This window comes from Prionailurus viverrinus, chromosome A1 (genome assembly GCF_022837055.1).
Source record: "Prionailurus viverrinus isolate Anna chromosome A1, UM_Priviv_1.0, whole genome shotgun sequence".
Lineage (NCBI taxonomy): Eukaryota > Metazoa > Chordata > Mammalia > Carnivora > Felidae > Prionailurus > Prionailurus viverrinus.
The window spans coordinates 79213610-79238416 of NC_062561.1; the positions used below are offsets into that span (position 1 = coordinate 79213610).

Below are 24807 nucleotides of genomic sequence, written 5' to 3' on the forward strand. Positions count from 1 at the left end.
CATTTTTTTTTTACCATTTTTTACCATAAGATGTAAAGAGAATTCTAGATTAGTAGCAACGTCAATTATGTACATCATTTGTTTTACCATTTTTGGAAAATGAATCCTTTTTTTTTTAAGCTAAGGCTACTGCTAAAATTTGAACTATAAAGCCCATTTTGAAGTTATGTGTTGTAAATTGACAGAGGATTATAGAGAAAAAATAAAAAGCAAAGCATGTATTTATATTGTGTACATTCTGGATTTACTAAACCTCCATCGCAGTCTGAACAAATAGGGTGCAGTTAACTGTGTGTGGTTGTAAAACCGTCACTTTGGGTCTGTTCTGGAATATTCAGAGAGGTAATGATTTAGGATTGGTTTAGGTACAGAGGCCACTCCTCATTCCTGCCAAGCATATAAGCACAGTAATATATGTTGAAATTCTACAGAACAGGTGAGTTTGATAGAAGCCTTTTTTTTTTTTAATACTTTTTCAGCTCCTTGCCAGTGATGGCCTTGAAGGCGGGGAAGGGAGGAAAGGGGTTACAAGCAACATTTGAAGAGAGAAATGGAAAATCATTTTCCAAAAAGAGTCACCATATCCAGCCAGTGTTCGAGAACTACAGATCCTTCTAATATACAATAATTGCTTGTTTGCCTTCTGTCTTCATGTGTTGTTGCCCACAACATTATAAACTGTATGAAAGCAGGATTTGTTCTATTTTTTCTCTCTGCTATACCTCCAACTCCTGAAACAGTGCTTAGCGCATAAAAGACACGCACTGGACATTTGTTGCATTAGTCACAGCTGCACAAGCGGGTTAGGTGGGGCTTTGAATCAGCCTGGCCATGGTGATCTTGGATCTCAGTCTCACAACTTCCAGATTTTAATCAGATCCAGTTTTGACCAAGTTTAGTAGGAAAGCAGAACTCTTAAACTAATTGCAAAGTAAAACAAAAACAAAAAGGAAAAAACAACAACAGCAAAAACTCATTGCAAAGTAATACGAAATTAGCCTTAACTACCAGAAGCTCAGTAGGTCAGTATGACTAAGGTGGTCCTCAGTGCACGTGATTGATTTGTCTGTAGTTCTCTTGCTAAGCCTAGAACCCGAACTCGTCCCTGACCACCTGGGTCTCCGCTTCCAGGAGAGTGGCTGGTGGCATTCTTGAATGTCCTGTTGATGCGGGTTGTTGCAGGATTTTTCACCACAATACCCGGGGTTCTTTGTCTCGCCCCTTCGAAGAAGGAAGAGGGGGACACAGAATGAGCATTGGGCAGAAGTTTATTAAAAGTGTAAGATCAGAAGGGAAGAGTAGTAGCAAAGCTCTCTTTCCTGAGAGGGGACATTGGAAAGTGAACGCCAGGACTGTAGGGGAGGGTCCTTGCTTTATAAGGTTCTGGTCAGCCCTCCCCCTCTGCCATCCCTTCCCCCTTGGTCCTTTTCAGGCTCTACGCTTACTGGCTGGATCGCTCTAGGTGCTGGGTTGTCCATTCCTGATGGGCTCCTTTCCATTGTAGGAGGGGTGGTCTCTGGCCATAAGTATGTCTTTCATCAAATTCCCGAGGGAACCCCGAGGGGGAGTAGGTGGGGTCTGTTCCATTGTTAAGAGGAACCTTAAGCCTGTGGGGGTTTGCTGTGGTCACACACCCCCAGCATTGTTCCCAAATAGGTGTTTTTCCCCACCCAGGGACCTCAGGTCCTAATCTTTCCCTCTCTGCCTACTGGATCCTATCTTCTATCATAGGTAGACCTGATCCAAATCAGAAGCAACCACTTAGTGTGTGACTGAGCACCTGCCCTGAATATAGAACCCAAGCAAGTCCTCAAGGCGAGCTTCAGAACCTGCTAGACCCTCTTCAGATCGCTGTGGGCTGGGGTGCAAATAGGCCAGGCAGCCCTTTGGATGCTGATTTCCACTGCTTCCCACCCTTCCCAGTATCATAATCATCAAGGTACTTTGACCTTAAAAACATATACATAATTGGGCACTTCCTGATTTTAAGAATCTGGTGACAGAACCGGGGGATTAATTTATTTTTAAGTTCTGGGAGACGTTCTAAGCATAATGAGGGTTGAGCATCATTGCCCCAGACTTGGACTCCAGCACCACCTGAGGCCTCCCCATTGATTCGGACCTTGACCTCTCAGATCGCCCCCTAAACCAAGATTCAGCTCAGACAGGTTTGGCTAAGTATTCATTTATTGAGAATAAATAGTGTGTTCTGACGGTTCCCGTGGTTCAAGCAGTGCCAGGGGCCACGTTCTCAATGACCGATTAATGGGAAAAGATCTGCCGTGAGTTCTTAACATTGCCATGAATTCTCTTGTTCCAAGTAAGGTGTTTGGAGGTAATTTTCCAAGATTATAAAATCCTAGCACTTTGTCTCAAAGTGAATTTAGGTGGCCATCTGCACCAGAATCTCCTGGAGTGTGTGTTTGAAATGCAGAGTTTTGGATCTCATCCCTGGATGCCTGAATCAGTATCTGGACGTAGGACTAGGGCGTGATTCTGAAGGGTTGGGGAGACATGGCCCTAAGTCTTTCTAGGGGGAGAAAAGTGTTAACTTTACCAATGGGCTATTGCCCTCCAGAGGTCACAGCACCTGAACAGATGGACAGAATGCCTGTGGTACTACAATTTCATGGTAGACGTTGACAGAGAAGAAGTGATAATGAAAAGTAGGTTGAGAATCACTGAACTGGAAAAATCTATAAAAAAAAAAAAGTCATTGTTAGACATCCTAAAATTTGAGTTCTACTTAGGGTGGGGAATCCTTCCTGCTGTGCAAGTACACATGCCTGTGGTGTTAATAACCTAATCTCTATGTTCCTGCTTTCTGCTTCCCTTCCTTGTTGACATATTGATAAGATAAACCTTTTAAAGCATTTCTTAGAAGACTATCCATTGTTACGGAAATTCTCACATCTACCTTTTTGGAAATCTTTAAAATTTACTTTTTAAATTTTTTTAATGTTTATTTATTTTTGAGACAGGGACAGACAGAGCATGAGCGGGGGAGGGGCAGAGACAGAGAGGGAGACACAGAATCCAAAGCAGGTTCCAGGCTCCGAGCCATCAGCACAGAGCCCGATGCGGGTCTCCAACTCACAGACCGCGAGATGATGACCTGAGCCGATGTCCGACGCTGAACCAATGGAGCCATCCAGGCTCCCCAACCTTTTTGGAAGTCTTAAATTGATGTTTCTACCATCCTTTCAGGGGCAAAAGGACCCTGCCTTGATTTTTTGTGGTCGTTCTTTGTAACTTTTTATTTAGAAATTAAATTAAACTCGCAGAAGAGTTGAGCAAATAAATCAAAAACTCCTGTACACCTCCCCACCCCCCCAACCAAACCTTCCACTTGCTGACATTTTATCACCTAAGAGTTGTCTTTTCCTCTCTCTAGAAAATGCCTTCACTGGACTTCCAACTGGAACCCCAGATTATGGTGTGTTTCATGTATCCTTCCCTCTGTTGATTTAAAAAAAAAATTAAATGGTATTTATTTTTGAAAGACAGAGACAGAGCACGAGCAGGGGAGGGGCAGAGAGATAGGGAGACACAGAATCAGAAGCAGGCTCCAGGCTCCTAGCTGTCACCACAGAGCCTGACGGGGGCCTTGAACCCACGAACTGTGAGATCATGACCTGAGCCGAAGTCAGACGCTCAACCCACTGAGCCACCCAGGCATTGATTTTACACATAAAATCTTTGTGAGTGTAGACCCGCTCTCATCATGAAAATCACACGAGCATTGATTGCTGCTGTAGTGAGGTATCCATATCAGTTCACAGGATCCCCAAAGCAGTTACTGTCCCCAGTTGCTGTCCAGTAACCATCCTAAATGTGCTGTGTGGCATCCACCCAGATAAGTCATAGTAATAGCTGGAGACTCGGAACAAGTGCTAATTACCAGCTGAACTCTTGGGTTTGGGGATTGTTGGTGATGGTGGGGACGTGGAGTGGGGACAGCCTATGCATATTCAAGTAAAGCTCCTTAGCAAAATTTTATGATGTCTTTTCATCCATTTTTTTACCCCTATGGCTGAAGATTTAAAGACCGAATGTGTCTTTTTAAATATCAAATCATGCCCCGCACACAGACATCTCGGCGGAGCTCTGTGGCAGCTTGATGACGAAGCCACAAATATACAATAAATGCTGAATCAGTTCCAAGCGGCGACACTATAAAAGGAAGCCTCAGCTTCATTATTCTGTTTGGTCCCCAGATGGCTGTTTTGCCTCAGGCTGTTTTCCTGCGGATTTTATTGTCACAGAAAGACACTGCCATTTCACTCGACTGGCGATTGGAGTCTCGTTATTACGAGGCTGCCGTGAACGTGTACCTTTTGGGAGAAAGTATTTTAACCTACGTTTGGTAGGTTTACCCAAAAGGAGTAATTGGAGGGCCTGAAAATGGATTTTGACTCGTGTCTTGGTTTTGGAATTTCTCTATCCTGCTGCTGCTCTTGGCCTGTCAGACCCCAAGTACTTAGAAAAGTGCTCCGCTATGTTGGCATTGGAAACATGGACCCTCTCCTCTTTTGAAATTCTTTGTGATGAAGTAATCAGGATGCACGTGGCATTTTCTTCATTATGTCTTAGCATCTAAGTTCTTTACAATGTCTGGTTTTAACCCTTCGCAGAGACCTAGAATTTAGCTCACTCTACCATTTGTGTGTGTGTGTGTTTATATGAAAACATGTTTATTTTGTCAATAGCTGAGTCCCCACCTTGGTCTCCACGGGCAACCCGCTTAGCGTGCAGTCCGTGGTTTGAATTCAGGGCTGTAAATCAGCCCTTTGGGACAATAGCTCAAATTCTATGCAGGGAGAAAAACCATGCTCAAATGGTCCCCACCTCTTTTCTCCGTAGGCTGATGTGGCCCAAACGAGAGGGGTGGGACTTCCTTGTCTGTCACTGTGGCACAAAGTTCTGGAGCTCGTGGGTGTTGTGCCTGCCTCATCCTGGACCTTCTTGGCCCCCCTCCTTCTTGACCTCGGGCTTCCCCCACCCCGTGGTGGGCTGAGTTTACCTTCCTAGCCCCTGAGAGCCCACTGTTAAATTTTCAGGAATTTGCCAGTTGGTTGTACAGCAGGGAAACAAAGCCTATAGAAAAGTGAAAGCATACAAACTTACAGTTAGGTAGATGGTAATAAAACCAAGGGTAATACGCAACACTCATCACTTCCTAACTAGTTCACTTAGGCCCTTGAAGTCACGTTTGTGTCTTGCGGTGAGTGCTGGAAGTGCCCCCCAATCATGTGCTGTCTCATGTGTCACATCTTTTTCCAACCCTGGGTTCGGTGACATCTTGTTGGGGGCCTGAGATGAGAGAATTACACCACGAAAGTCGGCGTCATTTACTGTCTTACTGATCGTCTAGAATTAAGAAGTTTTGGAGGATGTGTTCATTCAGGGCTACACTTACAAATACATTATGTCAGGGGCACCCAGGTGGCTCAGTCAGTTAAGCGTCCGACTTCGGCTCAGGTCATGATCTCATGATTCCTGAGTTTGAGCCCCGCGTTGGGCTCTGTGTTGACAGCTCAGAGCCTGGAGCCTGCTTTGGATTCTGTGTCTCCCTCTCTCTCTCTGCCCATCTACTGCTCATGCTCTGTCTCTGTGTCTCTCAAAAATAAAAATTAAAAAATTAAAAATAAATGTGTTATGTCAGCACCAAAAATGTGACAAAATATGATACATTGTCTAAAAACCCTGGTCTTACTTCCACAGATGTTTCTCAGGTCCTTGATAAGTGAGTGATATCTGACATACTTCAGGGGAGTCAGTGAACTTTCTGGAAAGGGCCAGATAGAAAATATGTCAGACTTTATAGGCCACATAAAGTCTATGTTGCCCAGTCTTCTTGGATTTTTTGGTTTTTTTTTTTAATTTTTTATTTCTTTTCTTATGTATGCCTTGAAAATGTAAAAATCATTTTTAATTCAAAGTCTTACAAAATCTACAGCTGGATTTGGTCTGCCAGCCATAGCTTTACACCCCACCCCCCACCCCCAGCTCTATTCACCAGTGTCAGTGAGAATATCTACCCAAATGTCAAGGTCATATGCACTAATTATAGCCACAGACTGGCTGTGGATATAACAGTTCAACAAAAAGCATGAAAATTATTCTGTGAGACCAATTGGCTATATGGCATTTACAACATTCAGCGTTGTATATTTATTTCTAAGTTGTGGGTTACACAGCCTTTGTATCAGTAAAATGTGTAGTAAACATGTAAAGGCATATCTGTCTGTCCAGCTTTCCATCCCTCCTTCCCTCCATCCATCCCTCCCTCCATCACTCTATCCATCCTTCCCTCCCTTCATCCATCCATCCCTGCATCCATCCATCCATCCATCCATTCATCCATCCATCCCTCCCTCCACCCACCCATTCCTCCCTGCCTCCCTCCCTCCCTCCATCCCTGCATCCACCCAGATCTCCATCCCCATCCATCCCAGTACGCCGGTGCGGCTCCCCCTGCTTCTTGATTACTCATCCATGTTCTGCACCCTACAGACTGCTCTCCCTGGTTGTGGTGTCAGTGCTCCATAGACCCCCCCCCCCATGCCATGTAGCTCAGACTCCTGCTGTGTCCCCGCCTGCCTAGTGTGTTCTCTATCTTCCACAACAAAGCTGTGCACGCTCACTGCTGTGACTGCCACCCCACTGCCTGATCGTGAATCTGCTTTCAGAATTCATCTATTTTTTTAAATGGTTATTTTTGAGAGAGAGAGGGAGCGAGAGAGAAAGTGTGAGTGTGAGTGGGGCGGGAGGGGGGTGGGTCACAGGATCTGAAGCTGGCCCTGCGCTGACAGCACAGAGCCCGATGTGGGGCTTGAACTCATGAACCATGAGATCATGACCTGAGCCGAAGTAGAATGCTTAACCGACTGAGCCACTTAGGCACCCTGCATTCAGTACTTACACAGAGGGTGGGAGCAAGAGACCCCTTCAGGCCTTTGTGTCGCCCTCCAGCAGCCGCTGTAACAGACATGCTGTAGACCAGGGCCTTAAACAACAGACACTTATTCCTCGCGGTTCTGGAGGCCAGAAAGTCCAAGATCAAGGTGCCAGCAGACATGGCCGCTGCTGAGGGCAGCTTCCTCGTTTATGGATGGCCTCCTTCTCACTGTGTCCCCACAGGACAGAGAGGGTGAGCTGTGGTCTCTTCGTACCCGAATAAGGCCACTAATCCCACCAGGAGGTCTCGGTCCTCATTACCTCCCTCATTCCCATCTCATCAGCCCCCGGCAGCCCCCTTCCTGATCTGGTCACCTTGGGGGCTGAGGCTTCAACACAGGAATTCGGGAAGCACACACACATTCAGCCCATATTATGCTTAGCTCATGAATCTTTTCAAATCCTTTGCTTGAAACCCTGTCATCTACTTTGTTGCCCACAAACTGGTGTCCGAATCCTGTAGGGTCTCCTGCCTTATCCTTTTCACCCCTTTCAGGGTTGGCACATCACACACGCATCCTCCGGGTGAATGCTGCAAGACTGGGGTTCTTTATGTCCTACGCTTACATTCGACGTTTAAAAATCAGAAGGTTTTGAGAAAATTGAGAACAAACCTTCAGTTATGGATTCTAAAGTCTGTTATTATGGGGTTTTGTGACTTAGAATAATTATACTAATAGGAATCCTTTGGAGATCGGTACCCAGTGCCGGGGGCACAATGAATATGCGGTACTGTTGTCCTCTTTCCGTTCTCTCAGGGCCCCCATGACCTCAGTCCAGTGACTGTCCGTTATTTTGATCTGACAGGACACGGAGGCACAGAGGATTCAGTCGCTCTCCCATTGGGGCCAGGCCCCAGAGCCAAGTCTGTGGAACCCCAAGGCCAGGGTGTCACCGGCTCCTATTATGTGTAACTCACTACACACGTGCAAGGTGGATTCGATTCAAGAAATCTGATGGCGTTTTACACATGTCATAAGTGATATAATCTGCCTCCTACTGTATTTGTAGTTCAAGAGCTTGGCTGTAGAAGCTGTAAAAGCACTCTATAGATATTAGTTAGTTCAAGATGAATACGTACATTTGTTAAAAAAATAAACATTCGGGGAAAAGTGCTATTCATCTTCTGAGGAAAGCATTGATACACATGTTGAATTCACTTTCTGTTGTCGGCAATGGACTTTTCAAAATTAAGGGTAAGAAGGGGCGCTGGGGTGGCTCCATCGGTTAAGTGTCTGACCCTTGATTTCGGCTCAGGTCATGATCTCACGATTCCTGAGTTCAAGGAACATCGGGCTCTGCGCTGATGGTACAGAACAGAGCCTGCTGGGGATCCTCTCTCTCTGCCTCTCCCCTATTCATCCATCCATTCATTCATTCATTCATTCATTCTCTCTCTCTTTCTCAAAAGTAAATAAATTAACATTTAAAAATACTTAAAAATTAAGGGTAAGAAGATGTGAGGGAACAGAAAGTGTGTCCGTTTACAATTCGTGTGCACAGAGAGAGCCAGGAACAGGGGGGCAAAAGGGCATCTGTTGTGCCATGCGGGGCCGCTCCTAGAAATACAGAGAGGACAGGAAAGGCAATGCCTTCCTAGATGTTGTCCTGATGGCCAAGGGGCAGGATGCCCAAGGAAGTAAATGGATGCCCCACGTGCTGTCAGGTTACTCTCGATCCCGTGAGACAGCCATCTTGGGCAAGTTGTGTTGTAACAAACTACCCACATTTGGAGAATTTGTCTTACGAGGAGAATTAAATTCTTCACTGGAGAAAGAGCATCCCAAGAGGAAGCCATTTGGAAGATGAACAGGTGTGGATGCTCTCCTACTAAGGATGCTCTCAGGGTGCGGACGGGCGTGAACAGGTACAGATCCAAGAAGCCACATGTGACTGCTGTGGACCGAGCACAGGAATGTGTCTGAGTTCCCTGGGAAGAGACATTTGGACAAAGGCACTCTGATTTCAGGAAGGGCTGTCTGGAGGGCACGCGGGGCTGGGTGTGGATGGCCTCTGCTGTCACCACCTTACCCTCATTTTGGACAGGCTGTTCTGCTTCCCTGTTCACCTCCAGTGCACATGCCATCAAAGGGATGGCCTTTCTGGAGAGGGGACTGCTGGAGTAACCGTGTCCGCCAGGACCCGTGGCGCCCCTTCTGACGTGCAGTCCGCTTTGGGGAAGATGGGGACACACTGGGGATTGGAACACATAAAAGAATTGGGGTGCCATAGCAAAGAAGGTACATGCAGGTAGCACTCCAGACTGCCAGGAACCTTCATGGAAAGAGAGTGTGTTCAGTGAGGCACGAGTTTGAATCTGAGCCATTTCATTCAGTTCTATGTTACAATAGAAAAAAAGAGTCACTGTTGCTTTAATTATAGTTTTTGTGGAAAATGCACTAACGGCTTTTTATTGAGACTGTGATACTGCTGTTAACTGTGGAAACCATGAGAGTGCTTTGGGGAGCTGATGAACCTTTCTGCGTGGCTGGCCCTGGAGCCAGTGGAAAAAGCAGAGGTCTCCTTATTCCCCGGGGCGTTCCTTGTACTAATGAATTCACCTTTGCTGTTAAGTGGAAACACAGGTCACCTTCCAACTGTGCATTTAGTGTGATAATTGGTATATGTTTTGACCTATTTGGCATTATTCTTTTTTAATTTTTTTAATGTTTTATTTTTGAGAGAGAGACAGACAGAGTGCGAGCTGGGGAGAGGCAGAGAGAGAGGGAGACACAGAATCCAAAGCAGGCTCCAGGCTCCGAGCTGTCAGCACAGAGCCCGACGTGGGGCTCGAACCCACAGACCACAAGATCATGACCTGAGCCGAAGCCAGACGCTTAACTGACTGAGCCACCCAGGCACCCCCGGCATTAGTAATTTAGATAGAAATGGCCTTGTCCCATAGTGCTTCTTGGAATGATGGGTACACTACTGTCACATGAAAGGAGGTTTAACATGCAAAGTATAAGCTTTGTTTTAAACCAATGGGTCCTAACGAGATTAAAAAATAAAGTTAACTGAACCAGTGCCTACATGAGCCTAGTGAAGTAATTTCTTTTTATTATTTGGCCCTACAGAGGGTATCCAGACTGGACACTTTGAAACAATAAAATGCAAAAGTGTTTTCCTCTTTCTGGAAAACAGTATGGAGGTTCCTCAAAAAATTAAAAATAGAACTACCGTATGACCCAGCAGTTGCACTACTAGGTATTTATCCAAAGGATACAGGAGTGTTGATTCAAAGAGGCACATGTACCCCAATGTTCATAGCAGCACTATCAACAATAGCCAAAGTACGGAAAGAGCCCAGATGTCCATCCCCTGGTGAATACATAAAGAAGATGTGGTATATATATGCCATGGAGTATTACTCGGCGATCGAAAAGAATGAAATCTTGCCATTTGCAACAACATGGATGGAACTCGAATGTATTGTGCTGAATGAAATGTCAGTCAGAGAAAGATAAATATCACGTGATTTCACTCATATGTGGAATTCAAGCAACACAACAGATGAATGTAGGGGAAGGGAAGGAAAAATAAGATAAAAACAGAGAAGGAGGCAAACCATAAGAGACTCTTAAACACAGAGAACAAACTGAGGGTTGCTGGAAGGGGTGGGGGTGGGCTAGATGGGTGACGGGCCCTGAGGAGGGCACCTGTTGGCATGAGCCCTGGGTGTCGTATGGAAGTGATGAATCACGGGGTTCTGCTCCTGAAACCAAGACTACTCTGTATGTTGACTAACTTGAATTGAAGTAAATACAATTTTTTTTAAAAAAAAAAGTGTTCCTTTTTCTGAATAATTTCCACAGCTGTGATAGGAAATTATATGGACAAATAGAGGATTAAGTTTGAATGTGCAGATAGATGCCCTCAGCCCTACATACACGAAGTTGAGGTCAGATGGCGATCAATGTGTCTTCTTTCGCTTTTGTGGCTGTTTGCAGTTTAGAGCTGAATGAACCGCTACAGGTTTTGTATTCACGGGGTGGATAAAAGACGTGCTCTAACCGCCTTCTCCTCTTTCCGTCCTGCAGCGCTCCGGCTCCTGAAGGAGGGCGCGGATCCGCACACCCCCGTTTCCTCAGGAGGGTCCCTGCTCCATCTGGTGAGAACCGTATGCCCTGGGCAGGCCTGGGGGGATGCAGGGGGGAGAATCACTCCTGGGTTCCAAGCTCAGTTGCCAAATGTACACGTGCCAGAGGCTGGTCAACACATGATGTTTCCAAATGATCAGGCTCAGATATTGACCTGCAGTGTTTACTTCTGCACTGATGTTTGTAATTAATCTTTGATACATGGAGTCAGAACTCCTGCCCTCAAGAAGATGCTGTAGAAAAAGAAGTAGATGGTATTGTATCCATTGGAGACTCCTAGGCAATCATTCTCTTGCTTCTACAAGTTGCTTTTATTGCTGCCATGAACTTTCTCGATACTCTGCTGGTGACCAGGTTCACATAAATGTGAATAAAGCTTACCTACATTCTTTGGGGGACCAAGCAGTGAATAAGTCAATCAACAAATAAATAATTGCATGAACACAAGAATATTAGGTTCCTGTGCAAGAAATTGTTACTGATTCAGGTCAAAATTAAGTGAAAGGTTTCAATTCACTGGTCTTCAAGACTTCATTTTGGAAAATATCAAAATTGACATAATGTGAAAAACCTCACGTAGGATCATCTACCAAGGTCAGAGATCAGCTGTATTTCTTCACGGTACTGTGAACTATGTGAAAGAAGGCGATACATCAAACAGCCGGAAGCTTCAGGACTCGGCACGGGTTCTCAGCCTTGACTGCACGTTAGAATCACCCAGGAGCTGTAAAAGACCGACACCCGCCTCCCAACCGTAGCCCCATGCCTGGAGATTCTGACTTAATTTTTCTGGGATGTAGCCATTCTGGGCTCCCCTGGCTGATTCTAATTTACAGCCTAGGTTGAGAACCGGTGCATAGAAGAGAAACTTGTACCCACAGAAGACTCAGGATATCTGGGATACAGACAATCCTCTTATGCACTCAGCAGCATGGAAAAATAACTCAGACTGTTGATAGGTGACAGTCTGTAGAAGAAATGTAAACTGTTTCTCTCCAGCGTTGGTTGAGACAGATGTCTAGATTACTTTTTCCTTCTCTGCAGTGTTTTGGTCTTGAAATCTCTCCATTTTATACTCAGATCATTACGTGGCTTGTGTGATGTTTCTGTGGGGCCCTGCCTCATTAATCCCTGGGTCCCGGGTCTGATGGTGATGATAATCCTAGGCCAGGGACGTGCTGCTAACAGCTTTCTGTAGACAAGCATCCTCCCCTTGGCCGATACGATTATCTCTCTACCAGGAGGTGCAGTGATCAGCATGTTCAAAAGAGACCAGGCCAGGCTCTACGCTCTTTCCTCGGGAGTGTCTACCCCTGTCTCTATGTCCCACATCAAAAGATGATCGGGAGAGGATTAGATCCCAGGCCAGATGCTTCTGGTCTTTTCCTCTCCTATGTAACTTCATGTACACTTACTCCTTTTATTAAATTTGAGGAGATGCTGAAGTCACGGAGACTCATTTTTCCCATCTGTGAAATGGGCATATTATCTGGGCTCTTGTGCTCAGAGTGTTTGTTGTGATGTGTACCTACCGCTGCATGCGTCGTGATGATCAAATAGATACGAAAATAACTTTTAAGCCACGACGTGCCTCTGATATGTTAGATATTGATCAACATATACATTATATTATATTATTTATGGTGCATTTTCATATGAATTAATTTTTCATTCTCAGTGTGGTGGGGAATATGCCTCTATTACCTTCCTAGTTGGAATGAGAAAACAGGAGAATGAAACACTTTGGCCAGGGTCACATAGTAGCAGACAGTACAGAGCTTCCCCTCTGGCCTCTGAGGACAAATACAACATTCTTGTCGTGTGTTTTCCAATAACACCTGCAAGCTGTTCGTTTAAGTTTTCAGAGAACACACCATTATTCTAATCCGAGTGCTGGAAGACCTGTTCTGCGAACAAATCACGTCAATGCATTGTTAATATTGCCAAGAATGCATTATTACTGAGTGTGTGTCTTTGTGAGAGAGAGAAAGAAATAGCCACTTCTTTATATATGTTATGCACTTGAGGGTAACGAGCCCATGAAAGTGCATCCTAGCCTTCGGCAAATCAGCGGTTGCTTTCTGGACATCTGACACACAGCCAGATGCCATTGTCTCCCTTCCCCCGGACCACGGCCACCCTCTCTTAAACCATCATCCCTTCCCTGGGTAGGGAGCATCATCTCTCCTCTCCCCAACCCTCCTCGCCTACCCTGAAGTCCGTTCCCACGCAGAAGCCCAATCAGTGTCACTCATCCATCCGAATATCCCAGACGCTTTCCTTCCTGCTCCAAGAAAAACCCAAAGTCCTATGTAGAGCCATCCCGTGACCTGCCCTCGCTGTGGCCCCGCCCCAGCTACTCCCCTCTTGTTCTCGTGGCTCCTTGGTGTGCCCACCATGTTCACAGGTGCTCCCCGCCCCAGTCCTTTCCACCTGGAACATTGCTCCACAGGTGTCCACGCAGCCCATGCCTTCATTTGCTTGGGTCTCTATTCAGAATTCCTCTAACACAACAGGCTCCCCTGGCTTGCCTTGGAGGATGTAGCAGCCTGCCGTCATGACTCCACGACCAACTTGACTTTCAGCTGGCTGCTGGTTTCTTTCTGGTGCCACCAAACAGACTACGGACCCGACGATCATGTTCTGTTTATTAGACTGTGTGCTCCCTGAGAGCAGGCACTGGGCATATTCTCCTCAGCCTATTTTATCTGCCGGGCCTGGGGGGTGCCCAGCACGCAGACGACGCTCAGCAGGTTTGTTGAGTAGGAAAGTTGATGCGTTAACTACTTAATTAATAACTGATGCTGTGATAGGTATTAGGGGTGCGAAGGTTCAGAACACATTCTGTGCCCATATGGAGTTTAGTTTTCTGAGGGAGAGAGAAAAAACAAACACCAATTGGAGAAGACCCAGAATATGGGTAAGCAGAAAACAGTGAAAGAGAAAGATAAGGAGGCCACGCCTGCCTGGGGAGAACATTCTGACATCTTTGTCCACCCTCCTGATCAGACTTAATTACCCTTTTATCGAAGATCTCCTAGCGCACCATCCTGGCTTCTAGCGATCTTGTCACGATGGGTTCTCATTAATGGATGATATGCCTTTTCTCTCTCCTAGCCTGAATTTTCAAAACCTGTGACTGTCTTAGATACTTTCATGTCCTTGGCGTGTGATGTATAGGAAATACTCAATCCATTATCCATGAATGAACGAATGCATGCATGCATGCATGCCTGGGCTCCAAGGACGTGAGGATCTCTTTGGCTAATGTGAAATTAGTTATTTGAGGCCCAGGTCACAGAGTATAAAGATTCAGAAATGGTGGAATCAGAAGGAAAAAAGAAAGGAGAGGATTAAAGCGATAAGATAGAGGGAAATGCTGCATCAACTTCACACTCAGTGCACGTATGTAGCGTTTCTCTACCGTGAGGCAGGGCTGTGAGCCTCAGATAAAGGGCAGGCGCAGGAGGAGTGCGCATGAGAAAGCCCGGTGACAGCTAACCGGCTACGGGCATGGTGCTGAGTCCCCTTTTGCTGGGGTTCCCGAGTAAATAAAAGCAAATGAAAAATTGCAGGTTGCCAGAGGGAGAAAATTACAGGGTTTCAACATGCCGTAGGTATTGAAAAAGGCAATTTAGGCATCTGAAATGTCAACTGAGCCTGTCTGCTGTTCACCCCACCTTGGGGGCATCCTGCGTTAGGAAGCCTGATGTGTTATCAGCACCGAAGCTCTAATTATAGATGCTCAGATCAACGTCTTTGGGGAAAAAAGGCAGCATATGTTTGTGTGGGCCACCGAGAATAAGCTGCGGAGATTGTTGAGATTTCCGGAGTTTTGTTCGTTTAACTTAGTTAACGCTGAGTGAACTCATTCCAAGTGTAGATTTCGGTACATTTCTCTCAGAAGTGCCAGGAGAATTTTGATGTTGGAGATGAACAAATGCCATTGGATTACAGGTGAATATTTGCAAAGAAGGTTTTAGTGTATTTTATCATATAAAATCTTTAGTTTTATCTAATTTTCACACTTTCAACCAATGCCTCCCATTAGCTTGTTTACCTGCCCTTCATTAAATAATTCACGTATCAAACATATGGCAGGTGTCAACTCCTGTGAGAGACAGGGGGGAAATATTGACAGCAGGTAACTGTATCTGCACCCCAGGCATTTAGTCTTGGGAGGGCAAATAGATGAAAACTCAGATTTATCTCCTGAGTGGCTCAGTCATTTAAACGTCTGACTCCTGATTTCGGCTCAGGGTCATGGTCTCAGAGTTTATGAATTCAACTCCCACATTGGTCTCTGTGCTGACGGTTCAGAGTCTGCTTGGGATTCTCTCTCTCCCTCTCTCTCTGCCCCTCCCCTGCTCATATTCTCTCTCACTCAAAATAAATGAATAAACTTAAAAAAATAAATTATGATATTTATGGATTTGGAAACAGAATCACATAGGTTTTGCTAAAATACTGTCCAGGGTTTTATGTTCTGACCGCTAATAAATGAGCTCTTGAGAAGGAGCTCGTGATGGTAACCAAACCGTCTTGAATGGGGTATGAAATCCAAATTCTTTTAATGTGACAGCAGCAGACCCCAGTGAAGCTTAAGTGAAATACGTTAGAAATGGGCAATACTTTCTTTGACCTGGTGGATTCTAGTTTGACATAAAGACAGGTCTTTGCATGGTGGACATCAGGTAGCTATCAAAAATACTGAGCCACAGCAGATACGGAAATCTGTTCACGACATATTGGTAAATACCAAAAGTAGGTTAGAGTGTAGTGTATTTAGTACAGTCAGGTAGATAGATGAGACGAGGGAAAGAGAGAAACTTTTTCAAAAGCAGAGAAAATCTTGATGGCTAGAGAAAAAATTTTAACAGTGACTCAGGTTGGGGAAAGGAGACAAAGTCTTTTCATTTTTACTCTGTCTTTTTACATATTGCTCGATCATTTACAATAATCAGCATGTATCTTTCACATAATAGAAGAAATTAATCAAAGTGGTTACGGCTGCGTTTTTATTAGAAGCTTAAATTTTAATCACTTCCTGCTCTTACGAGAAAGTCTGGTGTCTGAATTGGCTGTTCATTGGGCTTCACTGTACACGTCTTTCAAGTTTCAGGAGGTGGGAGAAGCAGTAGTAATTAGAAAATAACCACAGTAGCAGCTTTTCAACATCTTAGTATCTTTTAAATTGAGGAGAAAATAGTGTATTTTGAAAAGAGTCACAGGCCAGCTGTTGTTGGTCTTTTCCTCTCATATGTAACTTCATGTACACTTATTCCTTTCATTAAATTTGAGGAGATGCTGAAGCTCACGGAGACTCATTTTTCCCATCTGTGAAATGGGCATATTATCTGGGCTCTTGTGCTCAGAGTATTTGTTGTGATGTGTATATTAGGACTGTGGAGGAAACGTCTAAAGAAAGATTTCATTTTATTTTAAAGTTTATTTACTTATTTTGAGAGGGTGGTGCAGAGAGAGAGAGGGAGAGAGAGAATTTCAGGCAGGCTCTGCACTGTCAGCACAGAGCCCGGTGCAGGGCTCGATCTCATGAACCCTGAGATTGTGACCTGAGCCAAATTCAGAGTCAGACGCTTAACCAGCTGAGACCCAGGCGCCCCAAGGAAGATTTTATTTTAAAACTGATTTAGGTATTAAAGAGCAAACATGGTGGATAGATATGTGGAAGTTGTCTACACTTTCCCTGCCCACCCACTCTGGAGCGTCTGGGCATCCACCAGGTTACTCTACCCTCCTTTGCTTTCCTGGAAGGTATAAGGGGAAAGCTGTAAGGCCAAGTGCTGGCAAGAAATGAATCATAGCAGAAGAAAATGTGCCCTCTCCAGGGACTGTCCCTGGGAGTTTCTTGGGTGATGGGGAACAGGGGACATTGATACAGGATGGTACACCAGGAAGCAGAGGCGATTGAATGAGCAAGATGGACCCAAGTGATCATGTCATTGAGGAGGAGAGCCCAACCATTCTGCAGTCTGAGGACGATGCTAGAAAGTGCTAGAAGTAGAGTTTCTGTTGCCTGGAAACCATGACTCCTTTAAATTTTTCCAAGGATGTAATTAATTCAATTTTTTTTAAATGTTTTACTTATTTTTGAGAGACAGAGAGAGACTGAGCGTGAGCAGGGGAGGGGCAGAGAGAGGGAGACACAGAATCCGAAGCAGGCTCCAGGCTCTGAGCTGTCAGTACAGAGCCCGACGCGGGGCTTGAACTCATGAGCAGTGAAATCATGACCTGAGCCAAAGTCGGATGTTTAACCGACTGAGCCACCCGGGTGCCCCAAAAGTCAAATGTGTGGCCCAACTTTGCATGGTAAAATCCAACATTTCTTTTGTCTGTGAGAATCATGTTATCCATAACTGGAAAGTCTGAGTCCAGCATTTTTTATCATTAATAGAGTATCCATCTGAATCTTGAATGAAAATCTCAACCTTGATCTATACTGCGAGTATATTTTTATTTGGAGTGCCTGCGTGCATGGCTTAGGGGGTAAAAGTGCACATTGTGGCATTTCTCAGAAGGTCACCAGAAACTGAAGGGAGTGAGTTTTCATTTTAGAGCAAATGTACCACACAGGACTGGTTCATTAAAAAATTCTAAAAAATTCTGTAGTAAAGTTACCAGCAAGGTTTTTGTTTTGTTGTTTTGTTTTGCTTCTGCAATAATAGAACCCACTTTATAATGAATCAGAATCTTTCATGACAGGGTGAAGGCAGATGGGTGAGGAATTCTTTACAGATGCCTTTGATCTGTGATCCCCTCTGAGAAAAATCCCAGCCAACCAGTATGGAGAGCACTGGGACAGAGCCTTCCCAACTGGAACTTGGATGTTGCACCCAGAAGGGTTTTCCCTGAGGTATCAGCTTGAAACTCTCCTGCTCAGAAAGGCCTTCCATGCCAAATGATGTGTAATTCCCCAAAGAGCTATTTTCATTCCTCCTCCAGATTTTTCATGCTGTTTCCTACTTTGGGGTGCTTCTCTGAGATGGCCCCACAGCTCACTGGACTTCCCCGTCATACTTCTCTTTTGACTGCATTACCCTCTTGAATTTGGCTATTGACTGGGGACAGTATCTAGTTCATAGACCAACTCTGGCATGGCACCACCCTGGGCGTATGGTAGATCTTCAGTGAATAATTAATCGATTATGATTAATGTCTCAGCCCACTTCCCCCCACAATCCTTCAAGACTCAGATCCTGTTCTGAGTACCCCATATTGGAGTACTATTCCAGTTCTATTCAGGCTGTTGGTAGCCCCCACCATGACTCTATAGAATGCTCTGAACACCCTCAATCTCATTTAAGTGGGTTGTCTGGTACTATGTTATTAAACATTACATGTTTAATTAAATTACATTAAACAAGTGTAGTTACTATGTCATTAAACATTACATGTACATTTCCAAGCACAGTACCTGGAATAGAGTGTTGCCTAACAAAATCTTGGTGATCCAAAGTGAAGCAAACCAATATTGCAGCCGAAGGAGCAGAGTTTACATTCACTTAAAAGGATAAAAGTTTGATTAGGATTTAAAATTTTCTGGAAATGCATCAATGGTACATCTGAATCTCTTTAGAAATAGCCGGTTTTATAATTAGAGTTTGATTCAATTGGCTGGAAGATATGTGTGTTTGGAAGGCAGGAGGCAATAATAATAACCATAATTCAACTCTAGATGTTCTGGGTCATTTCTGTATGGCAAGGTAATCTGCAGTACAAGTATTTACCAGGGAGAAGATACAGATCTTCTTTGACTTACGATGGGGTTATGTCTGGATAAACCATGGAAGTTGAAAATATCATTAAGTCAAAATGCATTTGATACGTCTAACCTACTGAACATTATAGCTGAGTCTAGCCTGCCTTAAATGTGCTCAGAACATGGACATTAGCCTACAGTTGGGCAAAACTCATTGAACGCAAAGCTCATTTCCTAATGTTGACTACCTCCTGTAATTTATTGAATTCTCTACTGAAAATGACATGCACAGAATGGTTACCTGGGTGCAGAATGGTTGTCAGCATCTCGGTTGTCTCTGCTCACGATGGCGTGGCTGCGTGGGGGCTGCGTCTGCTGCCCCAGCATCACGAGAGGGTGAACTGCATGTCACCAGCACTGGACATGATCCAAATTCAAAATTCTTTCACACCTTCGTAACGTCTAAATATCATTAAGTTGAACCATGGTTAAGTCCGAGACCATCTGCACGTGAAAAGCAAAAATGATGAGAGGTATGGTCAAGAGCATGTAATGAGTGCAGTTCCTCAATGTGAGATAGTGGCAGATAAGTCGAAGTGATTTTGTGCAGATCCAGGCACTGGCTGGAGAGGCTGGCCGGTGGGATTGGTATTCAGTACAAAGGGCCATACGGAAGTTCTAGAGAGATTTCAAAAAATTTAAAAATTGCAACAGATTCAAATTCATTTTGCTACTGATAGAAATCTCTATACGTGTGTGCCCCTGTCTCTGTCCATCTGTGTCTGGTTGTAGAAATGTTTTGAATCGCTGAGAACTCATACAGATAAGACAGGACAAATGGGCAATGATGAAAACAAATTGATTGTATAAATCATATTGCTTCCCCTCCCCCCACCCCTTCCAGAGAGTTCAGACATAATTTTTTTGTTTAATAGTAGACTTGTGCTTAGCACATGCTATCCACTCAATAACTGATACCTGGATCAAATTAGATGTTGTCCCGGTAACTTTTTGCTTGTCTCCTCTGCCCCAGCGGCTTTGAAATCAACACTGCGAAGTAAAAAGGGAAGTGTGTGCTGAAAATGTATAGACATCGAGAATGAGAAAGCTAATATCACAGTATATCCAACTCATGTTAAAAAAAAAAAACAGCCAAAAACTTGCAAGTGATAACTTTCATGTATGCACGATGAATGTGTGAATTCAATGTTTGGAGAAATCTTTCGATTTTCTGAGTGATAGATTTCAGGGTTGTTCAAGACATACTCCTTAGCCAACCAGAAGGACTAAAATACGTAAGATATCCCTTATGACAAGATGTGGGGAGAAGGCAGAACATCTTACGTTTAAAATTGTCTGTATTTGTTTATTTGGTTTCTATGATTTCTCGGGTCTTTTCAGTGGAATCAGGAATACGTGTTGCATGGGGTTTGAACCTTGCGAAATGTTACCGTTGTTTAGAAACAGTTCCAAAGAGTGGAAACATGCATCACCGAGAAGCCGAGAAGCTGTGGACTGCCGACTTGGTGTGGAGAGTGTTCCCTGTCACTAATCCTGGCCAACTCAATAAACAGTCTTGGAGGAAGACTTATTTGCCTTGTTGCTCTCTAAGTATGCTTTAGGAGGTAGAACACGATGTTTTTGTCATCACGGGCTGTGATGTTAGGACTTACGACTTAGCGTGGAGCCAGTCTTGGTGGCGGTAAGCCAGGGGCGGTAACTCCAGTAAAACGTGGTGGAGGTTTGTGGGGTCCTGGAGTCAAGGCACTTCACGCTTTCAGAGAGGGGGGTAACCCAGTGTTGCTGATGTCCTCAGACCATGGGGACGACTGTGATCTTAGTCCCTAACTTTGATGAAAGAGGAGAGTGACCCGGTTGGGAGAAGAGGGGTAGTATGTAAGGATAGAGTGAATCTTAGAAAGAAGCACTTTAAGGTGAACAGACAATGATTCTAAAAGAATCAATCAGCTAAGGGGCGCCTGACTGGTTTAGTCAGTGGAGCATGCGATTCTTGATCTCAGGTCATGACTTCAAACCCCATGTTGGGTGTAAAGCTTACTTAAAAAAAAAAAAATCAATAAGCTCAGAAAATGGCCAAGCCTTTTCAGGGCCTGATAGGAGAAAAGTTTCTCTACACCGAAGAAGGCTGCAGGAGAGACGGTGTTTCCAGAGAGATCGATTTCCACTGAGGTTCTGTGGACATTTCCAGGTGAGGGAATGAACCAGAAGTTGGCTGGAAGGCAGTGCAGTGTGTGGACTTGAGGGACCTGGTTGGGGGCAGGCTGGTTGAGAGGTTTGGCAGTTCAGCGAGGGCTTCACGGGCACATGGTCCGCTCAGTCACACGGGAGCTGTGCTCCGCAGGGCCCGTGCTTGGTTTCATGTTGTGCTGTCGCCATCTTGAAATTCTTAGCCATTTTTTTTTTTTTTTTAATTTTTTTTTTTTCAACGTTTATTTATTTTCGGGACAGAGAGAGACAGAGCATGAACGGGGGAGGGGCAGAAGAGAGGGAGACACAGAATCGGAAGCAGGCTCCAGGCTCCGAGCCATCAGCCCAGAGCCCGACACGGGGCTCGAACTCACGGACCGCGAGATCGTGACCTGGCTGAAGTCGGACGCTTAACCGACTGCGCCACCCAGGCGCCCCCTTAGCCATTTTTGAATAAGGGGCTTCACTGTTCCCTTTTGCACTGGGTCCCACAAATTATGCAACCAGTGTTGCCTGGACCTTAGAGAGGCAGGGGAAGAGGACAGGAGGAGCCAGAGACTTGGTTCCAGGCAGTCAAGGTGGACTGGTGCTGTCAGACCTCTCTGAAGGTGACAGAGTGGCTATTCAGCCACCTTCTTGGTGCTGTAAGCTGTTGCCAGAAACTGGCTGAAGTGATGAAAGGAGCCTGAACTGGGAGGAAGATTTGCTTGAAGAAAATTCTTTCTAGCGAGAATTAGCTTTACTATCTAACGATAATGTTGTAAGAACATTGTAACAGGAATGTTCAACCATCATAATCTTTTCAGACAAGTGTGATTAGAAGGTATTTATTGCTGTCAAATTATTATTCATGATCCGTGGAAATGTGGATCTAAAAATTACCTTACTTGAGAGAGGCTGATACCATTTTCAGCACTGTATCTAATTAAGTCTTTTTTTTTGGTAAAAGACACCGCAAAGGCAAACTGTAGGTATCTCTGAATTGTAAATGCAGATTCCCGAGGTGCAGGATGAGGATATCTTGACAGACACACGGAAGGAGGAGTCGCATCACCGTTGATTATGCAGTGAGTTATCAAAGTGATAAAGAGAACAGAACAGGAATTACCTGCATGTGCATTTCCTAAAATAAATTGGATCCAGGCCCCAATTCTAAAACCTATTTATTGAGCCTTTATACTCTGATCCGTATCTTATTAGTCATCGTATCCAAACCTGCAGCCACTGTCGGTGGGGCCACGATTCATACCGTCTTCATTACGGTTACACATGACACGGGTACATCACATGTGCAGAGATCTTGGTTCAGACCTGAAACTAATCCCTCAGATTTCACATCCGCCATTGCCCCACATGCGTCCACACATCCCAATACTGATACCTGCTTCTATCTTCCTTTCTATGGGACGTGTGCCATGATTTTGCATTACATTGACTATGTTCTTGAGACCTCCAGGCCTCAAGGAGGGAAATATGAATGTTTTCCATGACTGTATTATGCTTGTGAACCACAGTTCATACTTCTTTCTTTCTTTGTTCCTTCCTTGCTTCCTTCCTTTCTTCCTTCCTTCCTTTCTTTTCCTTCCTTCCTTCCTTCCTTCGTTCCTTCCTTCCTTCCTCTTCCTTCCTTCCTTCCTTCCTTCCTTCCTTCCTTCCTTCCTTTCTCTTTCTTTCTTCCTTCCTTTCTCTCTCTCTTCCTTCCTTTCTTTCTTTCTTCTTTTCTCTTTCTTCTTTCTTTCTTTCTTTTGTTCTTTCTTTGAAATATCAGTTAACAATTGGGCTATCTTCTAATTACTAATTTTAATGAGAATTAAATACGAAGGAAAAAACATAAATCAATCCACATACTCCCCATTTCAATCTGTGTGGTTACTGTCTGGAGATGTCCCACAGCTCACCAATGCTCTGTTCACTTATTTAAAGTCATTTTTTGCTCGCACGCCCTTTGTGGAATCTACGTTACTGGTTCACCAGTCTTGTCTTCCACAACATCTTGTTCATTGTTGGTTCCATTCATTGGTATAGTTTTTATCTCAGGCATGGTAGTTCTCATCTCCAGGAGTAAAATTTGAGTCTTACTGCTATCTTCCATGTCTCTACTTACTGTGTTCAAAGGTTTCCCAGTGTTTTGAACATACAGAATGCGGCTTATTGTAACAGTTTAACACACAGATTTGGTCCTTTGTTAGGTGTATCACTTCTGAGCTGGTTCCCCATTGATCATTCTTTCTCCTCCTTGTGGGTCTTATTTGCCTGCTTTCTTATATCTGGTCATTTCTTCTTGGATGTTGGACATAGTGAATTTTGCCTTGTTGGTTACTGAATATTTTTGTATTTCTGTAAATAATCTTGAGCTCTGTTTGGGGGGGCATTGGAGTTATTTGGAAACAGTGTGATCCTTTCAGGACTTGAATTTAATACTTCTTGGTGGGAATAGAGTATCATCCAGCCCAGGGCTCCTATCTCCCCTTCTACACCTGCACTGAAGCAAGACATGTGTGTGCTCCACCCAAGGCCACCTTCAGTTAGGTTTCCATTCTGGCTGCTGAAACAGACGCTATTTATGGCCTTGCATGAACTCTGACTCCTCTCCCTTTTCAGGGAGTTCTGTCCCGGACCTTGTGTCATTTCCTGGGGTGCAGGTGCTGATCAGAACTCTTCTGTGTACCTGAGGGGGCCTTCTGTAGATCTTTGAAGTTCTCTCTGCAGCTCTGTCCTCTCTGTGACTCTGTCCTGTGCGCACCGGCCAGCTCGGTCTCTAGACTTTTGGTTCAGTCTCCTCTTGAGTGGCCCTGGGTGACACAGATTCTTTCTGTGCTACAGCTTGGGAATGCCTTCAAGGCTGTGAGCTGGAGCGACAGCAACAATGTGACCGCCTCCTTTCTTCCGAGCTCTCAGAAGTCATATTTTTTTCTGAGTGGTTTTGTTTTTGTTTCAGCTGATTCAGGCAGGAATGTAAGTCTGGTCCCTGTTACTCATAAGGGAAGTGCTCCTGTGGTCTTTTAAAATTCTACTATCCAGTGAATAGGTTGGAAAGTTGACATGGCAATACTTCTGGTGGTGGTATGGTTACTGTTTCTTTTGGGACGGAAACTTGTTTTATGCATCGAAATCTTATAAAAAACATATATCTTTCAATACATAAATCTTGCTAATAGATATTTAGCTGATTTATTGGCTTACGTCCTTTTTTGAACTAATTAACTAATATGCATTTGATATTAATGTAGCCTTTTAGATATAAATATAAAAAATCAGACTTCTGTAGACCAGATAATTCATAAGGTCCAGGGCAAAATGAATATGTGGGACTCTTCAAAAATTATGGGAAATTCATGATGGCCACAGAGCATTAAACCCAGTCCAGGACCCATCTACGCATGACTGCAGAGATCGTGCACCCGCGAAGCCAGCACTGACCAGCATATTTTTATGAGTTTTACCTATAAATAGTAAATAAAAGAAGCAAAACAATTTCCTGGAGAGTTTCATTTAGTAGTCTATGAAATTTCCAAAAAGCCAAGTATTATACAGTGATTAAAATTTATGTTAGAAGATTTCGAAATTATAATAGTTCGCTGTTACAAGTTGGCACTGTGGAGTTTTTAGTTGTGCTATGCAACTGGTGTGAGGGTTGCATTTCAGTATGATGGGGGATGAATTCGGAAGGACCGTGAAGGGTCATGTCTGCCTTGGATACAGTACAGTAGTGAAGCTTTATTCTTTGGTCAGTGACAAACTCTGTACATTTTAAAGCAGAAACATCATGTGATGAAATGTGTATTTCAGAAAGATAATTATGGTAAATTGTCCAAGATT

At 44.3% G+C, this 24807-nt stretch overlaps 1 protein-coding gene across 1 annotated transcript in view; it reads left to right on the plus strand.

Moving 5' to 3' along the window:
- Positions 1-24807, plus strand: part of MYO16 (myosin XVI) — a 611926-nt gene that overhangs the window by 183835 nt on the left and 403284 nt on the right. The window contains exon 3 of the mRNA XM_047874837.1: positions 11001-11071. Within this exon, the coding sequence (XP_047730793.1) occupies positions 11001-11071 (71 nt within the window). The remainder of the gene's footprint in view (positions 1-11000; positions 11072-24807) is intronic.